Genomic DNA, 19820 nt, shown 5'->3' on the forward strand with positions numbered 1-19820 from the left:
AGAAATGAGTTTGTACTCTTTCTGTTCTGCTCGGGGTGTGTGTGTCTGTGTGTGTGTGTGGGGGGGGGGGGGGGGCTTAAATACACCTCGGCAGTTTCCTGCTCCGGTTTTATATTGGCCAGCTCTGTGTGATCGGGTCTAAGAGATGGGGAGTCGACTTGTCGGACTGGAGCATTAAGTGTGCTCATTGATGGGTGAAAGTTGCCACACATGTCAACGCGAGGCATTTGTTCGTTTTCTAACGGGACAAAAAAGCCTTGAAAACATATGCGTTAAGTTGTGTATACAGATGGCTGGAGGGATAATGGACGGAGCGGCACCTCTGTAGGCTGTGGCTGTGTGTTGTTATATGTATAAAGTGCATGTGTACACCCTGTAACCGCGGGCTGGAGAGTTCCTCTCCATTCAAACAGTGCAGTTAGGCAGAGGGGGAGATCTCGCCTGCTAGATTGTTTGTTACCGTTTTAATCCTATTAATTAAAACGTTAACCTGATTGGTGGAAGCTCGGTCCCAACAGGCAACCCTTCATAATAACCTGCTCGGAGATAATGATGTAAAAGACTCCCGTCTGCTGATCGCCACGGAAATATCTTGAAGGTGAATCCAAGCAGATAAGCGTTACGAGGTGCTCATCATCATCACCATCATCACTAACAACAGCAGCAGCAGCAGCAGCGGCACAGATCACAGGGTTAAAAAAAGTGCAGGCATCACCATCAAGTGGCGAAAAGATCAAAGCGAGGACAAGTTGAGATCTTAAAAGAGTAGTTTATGCAACAACAACAAAATCCCAGCCAACGGACTTGATCTGGCGAGAATGGAAAGAAGCCTCCACCTCAATGCATCGCATGAGGATCTTTTCCACCAAACTCTCAGCGCCTCGGCCAAAAGGCTGGAGAGCACTTTCCGCCCGGCCGCCGCTCTTGAGCTCTCCCTGGCCGAGCCCCAGTCCCCGATGGTGTGCTTCGAGCAAGCGGAGCCCGAGCCTGTGGCTCAGCAGCCGGGGGCAGAAGGGATCCGGGCTGGCAGCGGCAAGTACAGCGAGCAGCATGTCACCTCGTGCCGGGAGAGCAGCGGCGGCGACCAGAGTGTGGACGATGACAGCGACGAGCGCTGTGAGCTGCTGCTACTCCGGCAGAGCGGCTCGGAGCGGCCCGGCTCGCTGGCCGGCGTGGCCAAAGTGGACGGGGGCACGGGCGCCAAGAAGAACAAGGAGCAGCGAGCCCTGCGGCTCAGCATCAACGCCCGGGAGAGGAGGCGGATGCACGACTTAAACGATGCGCTGGACGAGCTGAGGTCGGTCATCCCTTACGCCCACAGCCCGTCCGTCAGGAAGCTCTCCAAGATCGCCACTCTGCTGCTGGCAAAGAACTACATCCTGATGCAGGCTCAGGCGCTGGAGGAGATGAGGAGGCTGGTGGCGTACCTCAACCAGGGCCAGAGCTTGCCGGCAGCGCTGCCCTCCTCCGTCGCCGCCCTCACCCCCAGCCTGGGAGCCTACGAGCAAGCGGCGGCCGGCGGCTACCCGTTCACAGCCAGCAGCCTGGCGGTGGCAGCAGCGGCGGCCACTTGCCCAGACAAGTGCGCCTCCACCACCACTCTTTACAACAATGTCACATCCAGTCTCTGTAAACAGTGCAGCGACAAGCCTTAAATAAACCCGCTTCTTTTTTGTTTTATTTAGGAAAAAGGGACCATTTGCATCGCGAGGGGCAAAAAACAAACAAACAAATGGAAATCAACAACAAAACCAGACTAAAGTCACCCGGGACGGACTTTGTTGTTGTTGTTTGGAGGTTATGTCTAGAACTGACTATTTGTACATAAATACTGTTGGAAAAGTTTGGGCGAGGAACTGGGGAGAGAGAGGATCAACAAAAAAAAAGTTTTTGTTTGGAACGGTGCATCTTTGGGTTTTGAAAGGGTTGATGATTTGGACAATTCCACGCTTTTAAAAACCGCCCCAGCCTCAGCAATATTTGTTGGTTCAAAGGTTCCATCAGTATTAGTAGCTACTATGGATTATTTGTATTAGCTTCATCCAATGCTATCTAAACAGAATCTGACTGCTATGATTACGGCTGCAACACAGCTAAATTCCAGGCTGCACCCGTTCACTGTTCTTCAAACTGTCCTCCCAGTAGAACTCGATCTCCAAGCGGGCCATACGACCATGTGTTCCCCTTTTGTATGTGTGTGTTTTCTAGATATACACATCACCATTGGAAAGGTAATGGAAGGGAAGCTCCGAAATCAATTATTTATTGTGACAAAGGAATTAGATGTCAATTTATTTCTTAACTGTGAACGAGTCGGCTTTTATAGGAAAAGGGGGTTTATGATACTGTAACATTACACGGTTTTATTTGTGTTTCAGGTCTCTGTACAGATTGAGATGTGTTTAAAATATTTTTGTTACGTTTCTTATGACAAAAACGCTATTTACCCAAAGTGAGCTTTTTGTTTGCATGACGGCACAGTGCCTGTCCATCTGCAATATATAAATATATAAATATCATATAAAGTATGTATAAAACGGACTTGCGATGTTTTTACTGCTGTCGTGTGTTTGATTTGCAGTTTGTGCGAACTCTGGTTGACAGGTTGGTACCACTGCCTGCCTGAAAGGGTCTCTTGGCAGCTCATGATGTATGAGAGTGATGATGTACAAGTCTGGCGCTGATTATAATATATAACCATTTGTATGTGTTATCCGTGTTGGAAGACAAATTTATTAAACATATTTTGAACAAACGACATCTATCCAATTTCTACTTCATAAGCAATTTAGGAAGTAGCATGAGTGGCCCAGGTTAGGTAATGCATCATGTGAAGGCTCCGACGTGCGGTATTAAACCGTGGTAATGGCCTTTTAAGTGAAATAATCGTTGCACGAGGAAAGAAAATGATGGTCACTCGTACACAAAGCAAGGACTTGCGAGAAATTCTGACGGGCTGTTCGGCAGATAGGCTACGATTCTCTCCCTCCTTTCAAGTCTAGAATTTCGAAAAACAGAAACATCTTTACTGGGGAAAAAAATGTTTGAAGGCGTAACTGAACAAAATCTTGAATAACGACATATGGCGTGGATCTGAATTGTACTCTTCCACTTGATGGGACTTTGCATAATTCCCCCCCCCCCCCCCCCCCCCCCCGTTATTTCTTGGTCCATTGGTGAATCCTTAGAACCAGTTCCAGTGAGAAATGTGCTAACCCTTTTTAAAAAAAAACTGCCCTACTCCGGTACACGAGCCACACAAAGAGTGGCAGGATAAACTCCAGATACTGGAGTCTGGTTGACCGGGTTCAAAGGCAGAGGTGTCCATACTGTTTTAATATTCAACATAGCTGTTTGTGCTCAGTCCCCAACCATATGCCTGTGACGACGCTAAACGTGGTCGGCCTGGAATGAATGTTTTCTGCTCCACTTACTATCAAAAGATTAATCAGAACCTGTAACTTTTCAGGAAACATAACAGTGCCACAAAGCAATAGCACGGCAGCCGACACAGAAGGGTTCACTAGCCCGAGGCCAAATGAAATGTCTCTCAGCATTAGATTACAAAGCCTCGGTGCACCTAATTATGATTATTAAAACAATTTCCATGACGATGTCTAATATTATGTTAATTTGAAAACAACTGTGTATGAAAACTGTCGACTATAATACCTAAATTCATTTAATGAAACACATCGTTAAGGCAATTAAACCTCCTGGATGTGATTAAGGAACATAATTGCGACACTGTTCATTGCCATAATTGGGTGTCTTTAATCAAGGGGTATAGTGAGGAGCAACACTGCCATTACTTTGTATTGTCCTCACTCTGCTGTCCATCACTCTGGTTATGGATTTCTCCCAGTCACAGGACTTTTGCATAATAAAGTAATTGGATAATGTTGAAGCAAGATTCGCTGCCTCGCATTTTATTGCTGTACCCGTCCTGAATAATTGTCCTTTTATTAATGCCCTTCCACCCAAGTAAAACTGGACAAATGCTCGAAAAGAGTTAAATCCTTGCCAGTTCAGCTGCAGTGTTATAATAATTATCATCGTTATTCACAATGCGAGTGACAAGTCTTCAATACTTTTCAAATCAATACAGATTGTCTAAGTTAAGTGTACATCGGTCGTGTATGTTACAGGTTTGAAGGCTGCTGATTGAACTGATAAAGCGCGAGTGATGCCAGGTCCTTGTGTTTGACCGCAGTCATTACATCAACATTCAGCGAATACCGCAGAGAATTGCCACAACAAAGTAACACCCGGGGGGGGGGGCAGAAATATACCAAACATTCCATTGTCACGTAAAAACTGGGGGTAGAAATATACCAAACATTCCACTATCACATAAAAACTGGGGGTAGAAATATACCAAACATTCCATTGTCACGTAAAAACTGGGGGTAGAAATATACCAAACATTCCACTATCACATAAAAACTGGGGGTAGAAATATACCAAACATTCCACTATCACGTAAAAACTGGGGGTAGAAATATACCAAACATTCCACTATCACGTAAAAACTGCAGCAACATTTACAAGTAAAACCATTATTTACCTCAAGTGTTAACATTACAATGTTTAAACTTTGAAACACCACACACTTTAAAACGTAGAATTCAAACTTGAATAACTAAATGTTATATCATGTTGCCAAGGTCAATTTGTTTCCATTTGCGACTTTTTATAATCTTTAGCTGTTTTTTCCCTATATGCTGGGATCACAAGTACTAGCTTCACCGCTTCAGCTACGTATAGTGTGCACATGAATACTTTAGAGACGCAATTGGGTTATCGGATCATTACACCAGAGATGGCTGTATCTAAATGTGGCTTAGCCAATATTTATTTTTCTACTGTTGTGCTTTATTACTTTCACGTTGAGTTTTTTGTTTAATTTAAATCACCAGAACATTTAAGCCTATTATTCCTTCGAGGTTACAACAGAGTTCCTGGCCGAAGAGCGATTCTAATCCTATGGCTGTCCCAGCGTGAGTGACATTGACTTTCATAATGTAATGACTTATGAAAGATATAATCATGTGTTAAATTGAATCCTCAGTTTAACTGTTAATGGTGTGCTCAGGGCACATTTACGTATTAGATGCTATGGTAACTAATTACAGCACCGCTGGAAAAAAAGAGGCGATAATGCACTTTCAGACTTTGAGAAATAATTACCAGGATTCACATTTTGACGAGCCACAGTTAGCATCACTAGCGTTAGAATTGCAATGTAGTATAGGATAATGGATGTCAACGTTACTCTGCCTCCTTGACAATATACTTTAGCGCTGTGACAATGAAGGAGCGATTGGCTTCCTGACCTCGAGACGCAAGCAAAGGCGTGGTTTAATACTCGTAATAAAGGTCTAAACTATATACAAGGCACTGTTTACTTCAACAGTCTTACTTCTACAGTAGGAAATAACATACTTTCCGTCTGACTTGGATATACGACCTCACATGTGCAATTCTTTATGATAAAGCTAGTTCTAAATTATTGTTGCACTGCGTAGTTAAAGAACGAGCAGCTCTCAATACATTTTCAGACTTGTTCAAGGACCCATCTGCTTAAAACTTGATACAACATTTCATTATGCCAAGTGAATATTTTGCTGCCACCAAACTCTGTTCTTTGGCAAAGCGACATACTCTGAGTTTTTACAACTTTTTTTTTAACGTGGAGAGAAATTTACAGCGTTACTGGAGTTTTTTTTTCATAAGAAGACATCTTATGCTCGAACTTGGAGAGTAACTAATTTGGCATTACAGATGTTACAGCTGAAAACGGAACTGAAATGTGAGCAACAAACAGATTCTGTTGCGGTCCTGTCTTTTTGAGTAGGAGGCTAAGGAATATATGTTTAATGTCAGATGAAACGATGTTTTATCAAATTTATTTCACAATTGGTTATGTTTCCACAGTGAGTCACATACTATGAGAGGTACTGTATATGATGTTCTATCCGATTTGCGTTTACAGATGGAATTCATTGAAAGATTACTGTGGTTGATGTCATTGTGAGTTTATGCCTTGATACAATTTGTCTATTTCGCCCAGTTCCATTTCAATCTTACCCACTATCATTAACGCATTGTTAGCCCGCTATAACACACTCAAATGCACCCATTCAGTCTAAAGTCTGTTAATTATTTTTTATTAATAGCCAATCAGAAAGGCTGACACGTTATGGGAAATAAGCTGAAGTTTATGATCTGTGGCAAACATTTTATTACGACATTTTGAAAATGACATACTTGATAATCAAACACTGGTCTGTGAAATACAAAATGTAGTACAAATGATGGAGGATATTTGGGTAATGCATTCAAAGCAACATTATGAGGATATTTTAATTCAGTTTATTAACAGAGTCAGCACTAACAAGTTATAAACTTCTGTACAAAATAACTGCTCCTCATCTCCAGGTTCCTGAGCTAGTCACCTGGATAATCAATTCCTGTAACAATTTTTAAAACTATTGGTACAGTGAAGCGTAAAATGAATCATTACAGCTATAGATCTCTGACCAATTATCAGGAACAGTTAAGTACTAGGCTCAAACTGGCTAAATTATCTTACAAGAGCAGGTTGTATTCTATTAGACAACAGCATATACTGACAAGTAATGGCTAGTAATCCTGTAACTATTTTTTTAAAAAGGTGAATCATATAATTATTCACCAATTAAAGCATTGCAAACTACTTCCAAGACATATTTTCAATATTTCACATTTTTAACAAATAATTTTTGATCTATTCCAACTTATCAAATAATGTTAGTGAATTGTACAATATGATTTAAACAATGGCTAACTTCCATTGTTATCTCCTTCAGAGATAACATAATTTTATCACATTGACACAATTAAAACATACCTATTGTACAATACAAATATTTATAAATGTTACAACAGAGGAAGACTGGAGTAATCCATTCTAAAACCCCTTTGACTTTGTACAGAGTTTACCAGGTAAGGTTAGTTGATACTATTCAAGGAAGGTTGCAGTGAAATGTTTAGTGATTCGTTCTAGTTTATTTGAATTGGTCCATAAGAATTCTCTTTCCTTTTAAATTTTAAAATACTCATTAGTTCCATTAGCCTTTCAATTGTTCACTCTGACCACAGTATTTAGCATATTATTACCGTCACTTAGGGAAGCTTTCATTTACCAGACAGGTACAAGTTCTGGAGGTGTAGCTTTAGTTTCTGGAATACTTTGTAAACATGAACTGAGCTATCTTCCAAATTAACCCTTCTAAAAAAATATTTTGATTAATTCAGTGATATTCTGCAAATGTACTGCTAGAATATCAACATTAAGAAATCAAATTGTATACTCTTGAATCACATTTGTTTTTTTAATAGTGATTCTTCTTTAGTGAATTGTACAATATGATAAAATAATATAAATGTTATTTTTGAAAATAATGATTTATAATTATACATAGCAATTCCAAATAGCCAAAGTAAAGCAGTTGGATTGTGGTACAGCACAGGGGACTGCAATCGCCACTGCAAACATTGGAAGGAGGGAATTTTAAAAAGGGGAAACTGAGATGTATCTATGTAAATAGTTGAAGCCGATCTGTGTGTAAATAGTTTTAGTTTTACTTCTTATTTTCTCTTTTTTAACTCCCACCGTTTGTTCATATTTATATTTGTTTTGTGTATCAAAAACTCAATTAAAATCATTTTTTAAAAATGGATTGTGATATAGGCCTTGACAATATCCCGAGTAGAACTCATCTGTTCAGAATTCATTTTGAAATCGACCTGATCACACGGAAGCTTTAGCCCATTTTTATGTCTATTTATATTAATTTGCACAATTGAACATTCGGAACAATCTGAGTTAGCAACTACAGTGTAAACAAATCTTAATCAAAAATATGGACAGTTGCATGTAGAAAAATGATGCTTTAGAGTGGTTTCACAGTTCGGTGCAACATCGAGGGCCAAAGGGCCTATACTGCGCTGTAATGTTCTCTGTTCTATGTTTAGTAGCTGGAATTATTTCAATTTTAAGGTGATGAATTACGAGAAGAGGATATTGGAGCTTTAGTCTTTTTCATAACCTGATATATGATACTTGCAGAAAGCCACTGCTCTACTTAAAATTTCAAACATAAACAGTTTCTGTTTGCCTGCCATCCAGTGCTCAGGCTATCTCAGAAGGGAACTTAGGTGCAGGTTAGCAAGGATCAAGTGACTCCCAGGTATGTGTAATGGTGCCCTAATTCTTAACTGACAAAACTGCACATTTTATCAGGATGGTTAGATAGATAATTTCTGCTTGTCTAGCTACATTTAGTCACTTCACTTCATAAGTAATTAATTTTATAAAGCACTTTGATATGACAATCTATGAATGCAAATATTATTTAATTAGCACTACACTAACCATTAAAAACTGCCTTGCAGGGCAATCTGAGGCCAAGTGACAAGGGCTCCTGCTCCTGGGACAGGGCCACCCCTTCAGTCAATGTGCAACATTAGCTGGTCAATCAACATTATCTAGAAATACTGAAGACTTACCTGTCTCAGATTTTGGACTGCTGAGTCTGATGCACAGGTTCAACTATTAACAAATATTCTATCATATGGCATGTCATCTTGGTGCCCGCTCAACCCAAAGAACCCTGCCAACCATTCATTCAGGGAAGCAGTCTTTAGTTGGTTATTAAACAACTGACTGCCACAGGTTTGAGCCCATTAGGAGGCTGTTGGGCAGCAGGAGCTGTTGATGAGTGGTATAGCGCAGAGTACAATTCATAAGCTGTGATTGCATTGCAATTAGCCTTCATTCTCCACAATGGACTCACTGAACGGTGTTACTATCAGTTGGAAACTTGCAGTTTCAATTATAATTGCTTACTTTTCTGCAACCCATAAAGCTAATTCTGATTACATGCTTCTACTCTACAGCGTAATACCAGCTTTTTACACACTATTTAATCAGAATTGCATTCACATGAAATTATTTTAAAATTTGATATGGGTTTAGGATTGTCTCAGAGTTTCTCCCATTCCATTGCTGAAGGATAACAGAATCTTTACTTACATTCACAAAGAGAGTTTCTGTCTTCCTTTCCGTGAGGTTAAGAGGGTGGAGTGCATACAATGCTGAAGAAATTTGATGCACTTTAAAAACAAAATTACTTCCTTATCTGTTTTATTATGTTCCATTAAAAAAAATCTTCATTCAAGATGGAATATAAGTGACTTTCAGGCCTTCACAGACATAACCCAGGTGTTCTGAGACACACAATGCCATCAAATTGTTCTCTCTCTCCAGAAATGTAATGACAAACTATTTGGGGAACTGTGATCGCAAACACATGTCCTTGGTTTTTGTGGGTAGATGTATGCACATAAATGGCCTATGAAGGCTGAAAGTTTGGAAATTCTTGTTTAAGTCTCTTTATCTTGTTCGGAATAGAGTCAACAATCCATTCTCACTATGTAAAGTTTATTGCCTATGAATTGAGTCTTATTACTTAGATAAAATAATGTCACATGATTATTCCTACATAGAAAATAAAGGTTTGTCATTTATGTTATGGCAGTTATGTCATTCTTCTGCTACTGATTGGAGGTAAAAGCAACACAGGCGGCCCAGATATGTGAATACAAAATATGTTGATCATTAATTAAATTGAGAAGAGTGAATAATCTAATTAAGTTAATTAATTTTCCATTAGCGTTAGTTAACTTCAAGAGTGTCCTAAAATATGGCAATATTGAAGATCTCATTGGTTTACCTTACTGATAACTTCTTTGTAAACAGTTAGTTCAACTAGAATTTTAAAATAATAGCTTTGCATAGGATGGTCAATGAGTACCATAGCCCAAAATCTCTTTAAATTTGTGTGAGGTGAGGGAGAGGACAAAATAAATGTCAGTGAGAAGCAAATGGGAGCAGTTGGTCTGATAAATGACACACCATAACTGTTGAATCTTGGTGGACTAGAGTCACATCCGATCACTATTCCTTCTTGGAAGGTCCGATGTCTCATATGAATGCTGAATTATGAATGTAACCTACAAGTGGTGCAATGTTTTTGACATGTTTAGAACAATTAGAATGTCATAAGATATGAATAATCTTGGTTTGAGATCTATATAACCGAAGCTTCTTCATCAAAGATAGAAAGTTGTCTAACAAAGAAACTGATATGATGATGGCGAGAGCAAGCAGTGGGGTAGGGGTTTGGAGCAGTGGTGGTCAATGTCCCTACCAGGCTGTAAAATAAAATGAGTACATCAGTCCAACTGAGCAGCATACTATATTTCTACTTCAGCTTCTTGAGTTTGAACATAGCCCAGATCAATCTAATAGCGTCTTCTCATTTTGCGAGATACTCCTTCGCAGCCTCAACTCAGTGGAAGATAGAATAGGAAGGATATATTTTCCCTAACAGAGAGGTCAATAACCAGAGCAGAGCTTTGAAGTAACTGTCAGAAAATTAGAAGGGAGATGAGGAGAATATTGTTCAGCTGGAGGGTGGGTGCAGGGGTACCGGAACAAACTTCCTGAAAATGTGTGAAAGGGTAGAAAACCTCATCAAGCTTTAAAAAAAAAGTGCCATTATCCACAGGGCTAGGGAACAAGTGCTGGAAAAGTGGGATTAGTTTGGATCCAGAAAATATTTAAAAGTAGTTGAAGAAAAATCTGAAAATAAAAGCTCATATTAGTAAAAGTGACCATCGTGTTGCTTGCTTTCATAAAAAGTCAGTTGGTTCACTAACGTCTTTTAGGGTCTAGCCTTCATGTGACTTGCTTTCCCTACCCAGGGAATTAACTCTTTACTGCCTTTTGCAGTGGTCTAATATATCATACAGTTATTTCACCATCTTCTCAGAGCATCTAGGGATGTGCAGTGTGTGCTAAGCTGCAATGACACCTACACCCAGAGTATGAGTAAAAGGGGTAGTGTTATTTGTTATACATGGGTTGTTATTGTTGGTCCCTTTAAGAGTTGAGTCACGTGATAGTCCGTGATGTCATCAGCTGCTTTGCAGGTTTAGAGTCAGCCTGGAACAAGCCTTCGTACAGTTAACAACCATCTAATAAACCATTGTTGATTATTGTGTTCAATTCATGTGCTTCAGCTTTTCCATTCTTTTATCTGACAAGTACAATACACAGCAGGATCAAAAGAAAACTGCGACGAGGAAAGGATCAGAGAAAAAATACATTTTCCGAAGTGAAAAAGAAAATCGAAGATTTCCATGGTTGATGTTGAGACAGATCAACAGTAGGTCAGTGATTGCACCCCACACCTGGCATTGGGCCGGTAAGGTTGTTGGGAAAATTATAAAGAAGACGGCCAATACTTTAAAGTTAATCCAGCAACCTAAGGAGGTCAGGCAGCCACTAGTGCAAAGTGGGTTCCTACAACTGAATTGGTTCAAACTGGTCCAATCTTTTATACAGAAAAAACTGGAGATGAGTTAGTGTGGAAACGGCATGCAGATCAGTTGTTATCTACTCGTATCAATGCGCCAGTACCATGCATGACAGAACTACCTCAAGAGGAAACCATACCAATACAACCAGATTGTGTGACTGGAATCTGCTGAAGAAGATTCCCCTTGACTACTCTTTCTTCTGCAAAACATACTGTAATGCCCATGACATCCACAAAAGAACCGGAGAAAAATCTATGGTCCATAAAAATCAAATCCCTGAAGTGCGCAGGCAACCAGTGCAGAATAGATATCCATCAGATCATCTTTTTTACTGACTATTTCCCACTGTGGAATAATTGAATGCCTGCACTTGTATATATGTGTAAATGACTGGAAAAATTTGATAGTTAATTGTTGTGTTAGATCTTAGAAATAAAGGGGGGGGGGACTTCCGGTGACGGGGATGTGCTGAGCAGTCACACATCTGGTGGCTCTTCTCCAGAACACAGTAAAATAGGCACTTTTGGCAGAATTTAGCCCACAAATCCGGACTTATTCAACTCCTAAACAAAAAAGGCATAGAAGAAGAGCAATATGCCAGCAAGCAGTAGCTCAAGAGGCCGCAGGGAAGCCAGAAGCAGTGGAAAAGGGCAGGAGCAGTAAGCGAGTCGGCGGACCCACGAGGCGAGGTGTCCCTGGTCACCCCCGAGAGAGGGAAACCGACGACCCAGACAGAATATTTAAATAGTGCCAGAGGGGATTGAGAGCAGAGACCTGACTGACTATGTGGCCCAAGTGCTGGGCAAATTGGTTGGAAGGTATAGCTTCCCCAAGCCACCGGAGATTGACAGGGCCCATAGGTCACTCTGACCGAACCCCAAGGCCGGGAAGCAGCCAAGGGCGATAATCGGCAAGTTGCACAGGCACCAAGATTGGTAGAGGATCGGGCGTTGGGCTCGGCAGACCAAAGCGAGTAGTTGGGAAGGACATAGAGTATGGGTGTATCAGGACATTGGAGCAGACCTGGCAAAGCGCAGAGCCGAGTTTAACCACGCAAAGTCAGCCATGTATATGAAAGATATACAATTCGGGATGTTATTGCCAGCCAGGGCTCTGGGCGACATTCCAGAGTAAAGAACATTATTTCACCACCCCGGCAGAAGTAGACCGGCTTGTAAGTACGAATGGCCTGGACAAAAGGCAAACAAAGGAGCGGTGAGGAAGATGCAGGGAGAAAAAGAAAAAGTTACGAACCTGTACAATTTTTTGCACGGGGTGGCACTGCCTCGTTATGAGCAGGAGCACTAGCTCATAGGAAGGAGGGGGAAAGAGCAACGGAGTGCAAGAGAGGGCGAGGAGGAGACAGAGAGGACATCAATGGAATGGGCATAAGGAGGGGGAAAGATCAGCCCAGGAGGGGGTCACCACACTAGCAGGGAAAGCTAGCACCAGGCAGAATGAAAGAGAGGGAAGCCATAGCGCATCTCCCAGTGGGGAGGGAGGGCCTGGTGGTGGTGGTGGGGGGGGGGGGGGGGGGGGGGGAGGTAACACATGGATGGGGTGGAAGGGAAGGGTGAATAGGGAGGGGTGGGGAGGGTAGAAAGGGGGATAGAGGGGGGAATCAAGACCATAGGGGAACATAATGATAAGGAAAGGAAGGGTCTTAGACTGGCTCCAACAGGTTAGGTTTGGGTTGATGGAAGCAGCCACTTTGGAGAGTCCCTAAACAAAGGAAAACCCCAGAGTGCAGGGGCTCGCCCATGTAGCGTATGGACAGTTAGCGGCCAAGTTGGGAGCCCCCTGGAAAAAGCGAAAGCCTGGAGCACAGGGGTCCAGCCTCATGGTGAGAATGGTGACTGTGGCCATTTTGGATGGCCCTCTAACAAAGAGAAACCCCTGACTGCAGGGGCGCATCCACCGGGTAAGTATAATTGACCCTGCAGGAGGGGGGGACAGAAGCCCCCATCAGGATAGACACCTGGAACATTAAGGGACTTAACTGCCCAGTGAAAAGATCCAGAGACTTCGCCCATCTGAGAAGCTTGAAAGCCAGCATAGTCTTCCTCCAGGAGATGCACCTGAGGGAGAAGAACCGACTGCGGGTAAGGAAGTCCTGGGTGAGACAGACATACCATTCCTCCTACCGGACGAGGGCTAGGGGGGGTAGCCATACTGATAAGCAAGAGGACGGTGTTCACGGTGACAAAGCCGGTCACGGACCAAGGGGACGGTATGTCATGGTCAGCAGTGTCCTGGACGGGGCACCGGTAGCCCTGGTAAGCGTGTATGCTCCCAACTGGGATGACACGGAGTTTATAAAAAACAGAATGCTGGAAATTTCCGACATAGATACACATTGACTGATCAAAGGGGGGACTTTAACTGTGTACAGGACCCACTGACGGAGAGGTCAAACCCCTGATCAGGGAAAGTGATAGGCATGACTAGGAAACTGGGAATGTTCATGTGCATTTGGGGGCAGTGCACCCCGTGAGAATGAATTCTCATTCTTTTCACCAGTGCATAAGGTCTTCACCTGCTTTGACTTCATTGCAGTGGGGAAATCGGTGATTCCAGGGATAGTAAGAGCGGAATATACAACAATTGGAATCTCTGACCACGGTCCACACAACATGGACGTAAAGTTGGAGACAGGCCGTGTCCATCTCCCCACATGGAGGTTGGACATGACCTTATTGGCCGACAAGGTCTTCTGTCGCCAGAAAACACCACGGGCGGAATTCTCCGCTCCCGGGAAAAATCGGGAAGGCCGTCGTGAACTTGGCCGAGTTTCACAACAGCCACGGAGGCCGCTCCTCTCACCGTATTCACCCACACCCGGGGGGCTAGGAGCGACGCTCCGTTATTCTCGGCGGCCGGGCCTTGACGCTTGCGTCAAGGTGGCGCGCCGAGAATGACGCGACGGTGGCGCATGTGTAGGTTGGCCGGCTCCAACCCGCGCATGCGCGGCTGACGTCACGAAGGCTGACGGCTCAAACCTGCGCATGCCGGTGGCCGTCTTCCCCTCCGCTGCCCCGCAAGACATGGCGACTTGATCTTGCGGGCCGGCGGAGGGGAAAGAGTACGTCGCTTTGAGACGCCGGCCCGATGATCGGTGGGCACCAATCGCAGGCCAATCCCCTCCCGAGCACGGCCGTGGTGCTCACTCCCCTCTCCGCCCCCCCATAAGCTTCAAATGGGCCTTTGGCGCCCATGTTCACGACGGCAGCGACCAGACGTGAAAAACGGCGAGCGGCGATTCTTCCGAGCGGGGGGTGGGAGAATTGCGGGGGGCGCCAGGGGGTCGTGAAATGAGTCGCCCGGCCCTCCCGCAATTCTGCCACCCGGCGTGGAGAGCAGAGAATTGCGCCACACAGACCACAGGCGAGTACACCATTAACAATTGGAACGGTGAAGCTGACCTTCCACATTCTGGGAAGGTGGTGATTAGAGGAGAAATTATAGCCACAAGGCTCATAGAGATAGGGAAGACAGGGCGGCTAGGCAGCAACTGATCAACTCCATCCTGGAGGTTGACAGGAGATACTTTGAGGCCCTGACCGTAGAGCTTCTGGCGGAGAGGAGAAAGCTACAAATGGACTTTAACCTGCTATCCACCAGGAAAGCAGTACACCAACTCCACCAGGCATGATGGACCTTTTATGAACTCTGAGTGAAGGCTGACCAGCTGAGAAAGCAGGCAGCCTCGCGGGACAGCAAAGGTGAAGGATAGCAGAGGCATGCTGGTAGCTGACCCAAAAAAGGTCAACAAAACATTCAAAGCCTTCCACCGGGGTCTATACAATTCCGAGACCCCCAATGGGGACTTGGGGTTGAAACAGTTCCTCGATGGACTGGACATGCCAGTCGTGTGGGACGACGGATGACGGGAGGTGGAAGCACCAACAGAACTGGGAGAGGTCATGGAGAGCATCAATTCCATGCAGTGGGGAAGGTGGTGGGACCCGACGGGTTCCCGGTGGACTTCTACAAAAAATTCACATCGGCTCTCATCCCGCACTTGAGGGAGATATTCGCAGACTCACTGGCGAGGGGAACCCTGCTCCAATGCTAACACAGGCCACCATATCGCTGATACCCAAAAAAGACAAAGCCCATCGGAATGCGGATCATAGATACCCATTTCGCTGCTCAATGTGGACGCGAAAATACTCGCAAAAGTCTTGTCCAGGCGACTGGAGAACTGCGTACTAGATGTGGTTGCAGAGAACCAGATGGGCTTTGTTAAGGGTAGACAGCTAATGGTGAATAACAGACAGCTGAATGTGATACCGACCCCCCCCCCCCCCCCCCCCCCCCCCCCCCCCCCCCCCGCACCCCGGGGAGAGGTGATTGTTGAGTGGAAGAACCTCATTGAGCTACTGGAGAAGTTTGGCCTAGGGACAGGCTTCACCTCGTGGGTGAATCTCCTGTACAACGCCTTCAAGGTGAGCGTTCGGACCAACACCACCAGCTCTGAATACTTCCAGTTTCACAGAGGAACCAGGCAGGGATGCTCGCTATCCCCACGTCTGTTCGCCCTGGCAATTGAACCCTTGCCGATCATAAGAGGCTGGAAGGCTATTCAAAGAGGAGGCAGAGAGCAGAGAGCCTCACTCTATGTGGATAATCTGCTCCTCTACATCTCGGATCCGCAAAAAGGCATGAACAAAATCAAGAAGGTTTGGGTAGAGTTTAGGGCCTTCTCTGGATACAAACTCAACCTTTGAAAGGTGAGGTTTACTGCCATTTAAAATAGCCCCAAACAAATTCCACTTCCTGGGAATCCAGAACACCAATGACTGGATACGGATCCACAAGTGGAATCTGACCGGTCCGGCGGAGGTAGTTAAGGACCTTCAGAGATGAGATGCACTCCCGCTTTCCCTGGCAGGAAGGGTGCAGATGATCAAGATGAATATACCGCCCAGGTTCCTCTTCCTGTTCAGATCCATATTGATCTACATCCCCAAGGTCATCTTCCAAAAAGTAAGCAAAATGACTATGGTGTTTGTGTGGGGGAGGAAATCCAAGAACCCTTAAAACAACACTGCAAAGGAGAAGAAGCATGGGAGGCCTGGTCCTTCAGGACTTGTAATACTACCACTAGACAGCCAAGGCTGAGAGAATGAGGGAATGGGTGAAGGAACCAAACATTGAATGGACAAAGATGGAGGAGGCCTCCTGCACGGGAGCAACCCTCCGAGCCCTCGCCATGACAGCACTCCCATCCTTGCCGGCAAAACACTCAACCAGCCCAGTGTTACTGTGCCGGTCCCTCCCTGAGCTCCCCTTTGGCATTTCCTTGGGTCTCTCCCCCCCCCTCCCCCCCCCCCCCCATTGCCACCCCCCCCTTGTTCCTGGCTGCTTTTGGTGTCCCTGTTGGCTCCTGTGCAACCCCTTGCCCTTCCCCTTTCTCCCGTTCTTTCAGTTATTGACTAACCCTATCACCGTTTCATCCATTTCTTTTACAGTGTAAAAATGCAAACTTTAATAAAAATATTTTTTTTTAAAGAAGTAAAAGGGAGTGATATTATATATGTGGGTGTTACTGTTGTGATGATGCATGGTCATGTGATAGTCTGTGATGTCATCGGCTACTTTGTGGGTTTACAGCCAGGCTACACCAAGCCTTTGTCCAGTTAACAACCATCCACTGAACCTCTGTTGATTATTATATTCAATACATGTGCATTTCCATTATTTGATCCTGCAAATACAACATACAGCATTATTAATGCCACAATGCTAGGATGTCAGAGTTGAAGTAATTTGCTGTATACAACAAAGTAAAGCTCTAAGATAATGTTTTAAAATATTCCAGTCTATGAAATCCATGATATAAGTAAAAACTATTGATTTCTCCAAATGGATACCTGTTGTAAATTAGTGCTTAAGCATCTTGTGTCACAGTTGCCAAATGATTCAGAGAATTTGGTATTTTTTAGAAAGAGATTTAGATGCTGCCTAGATAATATTGATAACATATATATGGCATTCATATATGGGCTTGTTTCTAATAATTGCACAACACAAAAGGAATGACTTTGATTATTAGAAGAAAGTTCTGAACAAATAGCAGTTTTTGTGTTAATGTGCGATGTAATGGTTCATTGCACAAGGTGATAAACGCTAAGTGAAGTGGATAGGTTTTCTATAAATTGATAGTGTGCGCCGTTAGTGTGCCCATATTATTGGCTGTTAAGAAAAGATGAGTGTAGAATGGGCAATTACTATCAGAATGTGTCTTATTTTGTGTAAAAATAAAGTAGCATTTAAGGAATATCTCAATTATGAATATGTAAATTTTGAAATATACTTGTAAGGTGAAATATATAAAAATAGTGAAATTTCATTCTCGGATGAACAGAAAATAGTCTTGCAGGAATTATTCCTGCTGATCCATTCACACTGTATTTGTACAATTCATCTCCTAATCTATAACTTGTCTGTTCCTCCAAAATAATCAATCTTATTTTATGCCTCGTCCTGATATTAAATTGGAAAACTATTATACTATATTGAAGAAACAGGAGATAAACAATGTGTTTAGTTTTATCCCACACAGAAGTGAGATATTTATGTCACTTCAATATTCCAGTTTCCTACTGTTACAGGGAGTTAAAAAGTAAGTTAAATGTGGAATAAAAACTGAAAGTGCTGGAAATACTCAGCAGGTTTGGCAGCATCTGAGAGAGAAACCGAGTTAATGTTTTTGAGTTGAATGTGACTTCTTTCGATGAAGAAGTAATTATTTTTTCTTCCTCCAGGAGATTGTATAGCTGCTTTGTGATAGGTGAGAATTAGAGTGATGTATGGTGGATGCTGTACCACAATAAAAATAACAGCTGATTTTACTTGTCTTTTTCAATGTGTGAGCACCCAAGGTAAACAATATGAACAGAATGTATTTATATGTATTGTTTGGGCTTCCTGTTTATGTTGTTGCTACGACAGTGTGTCTTTAACCTGTATGCGGTGGATAAATGACTGTGAACCAACGAACATCACAATGTTACAGTTAATCAATCACACCATCCAACACAAGCTATTTTACAGAATACTAAAGTTCACTTTAGAGTGACTAGCAAGTACCCAGACAGATAAAGGCCTTTATCTGTATTCCACTTCGGTAGTCCTTGATGTGTGGTCCTTGGTCTGGTCTGACACTCTGGCTCTCGTCTTTCTTCTGTTTGGTGCCTGGTGAAGATCATTGTTGTTCCGTTAATGTTGTGTGCTGCTGCAGAGTGAGCGATTCCAAGGTGGTGCAGCATCTTGCTTACCTTTTTGGTTTTGTGCCCTTTTGGGCGGTTCCTGGGCCATTACCAATTGATTGATCAGGGTTCGATCACCCTGATCGATCAAGTCCAATCAGGGGTGGCTGCCACATTGATTTTGGGTTGTGCACTCACCGGCCTTGTCTGTAAGTGTTAGGGGCACATAGGCTCTTCCAAATAAGGAATGCCGTTGTGTCTGGTATACATTTGTGATTGATAATATGTTTCCATTGTCCCTGGGATGGCCTGGAGATGCCCTTTTTCCTGTGTATTGTAATGTCTAGGCTGCAGCTTGCTCCTCAATGTTTATTTAAACTGCAGCTTGCTTGTCCTTAAACTTGGCCAATTCTCCCAGCATCCTATGCAGGACGCCATCTTCATACTATCCCTTAACCTAATTTCCCAGTTCACTTTAGCCGATTCTGTCTTTATATCCTCATAATTTCCCTTATTTAAGATTAAAGCGCTAGCCTGAGAGTCACTTTTCTCTCCCTCAAATTGGATGCAAAATTCAATCATATTATGATCACTGATTCCTAGGACTGCCTTTACTATGAGGTCATTAATTCATCTTGTCTTATTGCAAATTGCCAGATCTAGAACACACTGTTCTCTGAAATAAGAACAGAAAATGATGGAAAACTTTACCAGGTCTAGAAACATCTGTCAAGAGAGAAACAGAGTCAATGTTTCAAGTCCAACATGACATTTTATAACTGAAGACAGATAGAAATGTGGTTGACTTCATCCTGCTGAAAATGTAGGCGGGGAGGATGTCAGGAGTGGAAGAAAAAGGAAAGGATAGAGGGAAGGATCTGACGACCCCGTACTGCTGGAACCGGAGTGGGACACAGCCATAAATGCTGAGAGGCCAACATGTGATTCTGGATGACTGTTACGCTTCGCAGGATGTCTGAATCTTATCCCTGCCCACAATGGGCAAGACCCAGTTTCTCACGGTTAAGTGGGTTCAGGAGCCTACTTAACTGTGCCGACGCCGGATCTAGGCAGCTCCCGAAATCTATTGGCCTCGCCAAGGAGACCCCAGCCGGTTGCCAAATGTGCACCCGGCAGAATGGCACCTGGGGGGGTCTCTAAGGCCATTAGAGGCCA

The 19820-nt window shown here is 43.5% G+C and overlaps 2 protein-coding genes and 1 long non-coding RNA gene across 5 annotated transcripts in view; 2 read left to right on the plus strand and 1 right to left on the minus strand.

The window, feature by feature from the left end:
• The window catches only part of LOC119972572 (cytochrome P450 7B1), a 366395-nt gene that overhangs the window by 2571 nt on the left and 344004 nt on the right, over positions 1-19820 (minus strand). The window lies entirely within an intron of this gene.
• On the plus strand, positions 111-2758 carry bhlhe22 (basic helix-loop-helix family, member e22). Of its 2 annotated transcripts, XM_038809485.1 has the most exons (2): positions 113-1297; positions 1686-2758. In XM_038809485.1, exons 1-2 carry the CDS (start codon positions 819-821, stop codon positions 1954-1956), a joined length of 750 nt encoding a protein of 249 aa, XP_038665413.1. In that variant the 5' UTR covers positions 113-818; the 3' UTR covers positions 1957-2758. The 2 variants fall into 2 exon arrangements, with proteins under 2 accessions (XP_038665412.1, XP_038665413.1); XM_038809484.1 differs by having other exon boundaries at positions 111-1826.
• Positions 4849-19820, plus strand: part of LOC119972574 — a 90774-nt gene continuing 75802 nt past the window's right edge. Inside the window, exon 1 of one of the 2 annotated variants that reach the window (XR_005462085.1) lies at positions 4849-5000. This is a non-coding gene — a long non-coding RNA (uncharacterized LOC119972574). Of the gene's footprint in view, positions 5001-5070; positions 5813-19820 lie in introns of those variants that run through there. The other variant, XR_005462084.1, reaches the window with a different exon arrangement.

Source organism: Scyliorhinus canicula, chromosome 10 (genome assembly GCF_902713615.1).
Source record: "Scyliorhinus canicula chromosome 10, sScyCan1.1, whole genome shotgun sequence".
In the NCBI taxonomy this organism is placed as follows: Eukaryota; Metazoa; Chordata; class Chondrichthyes; order Carcharhiniformes; family Scyliorhinidae; genus Scyliorhinus; species Scyliorhinus canicula.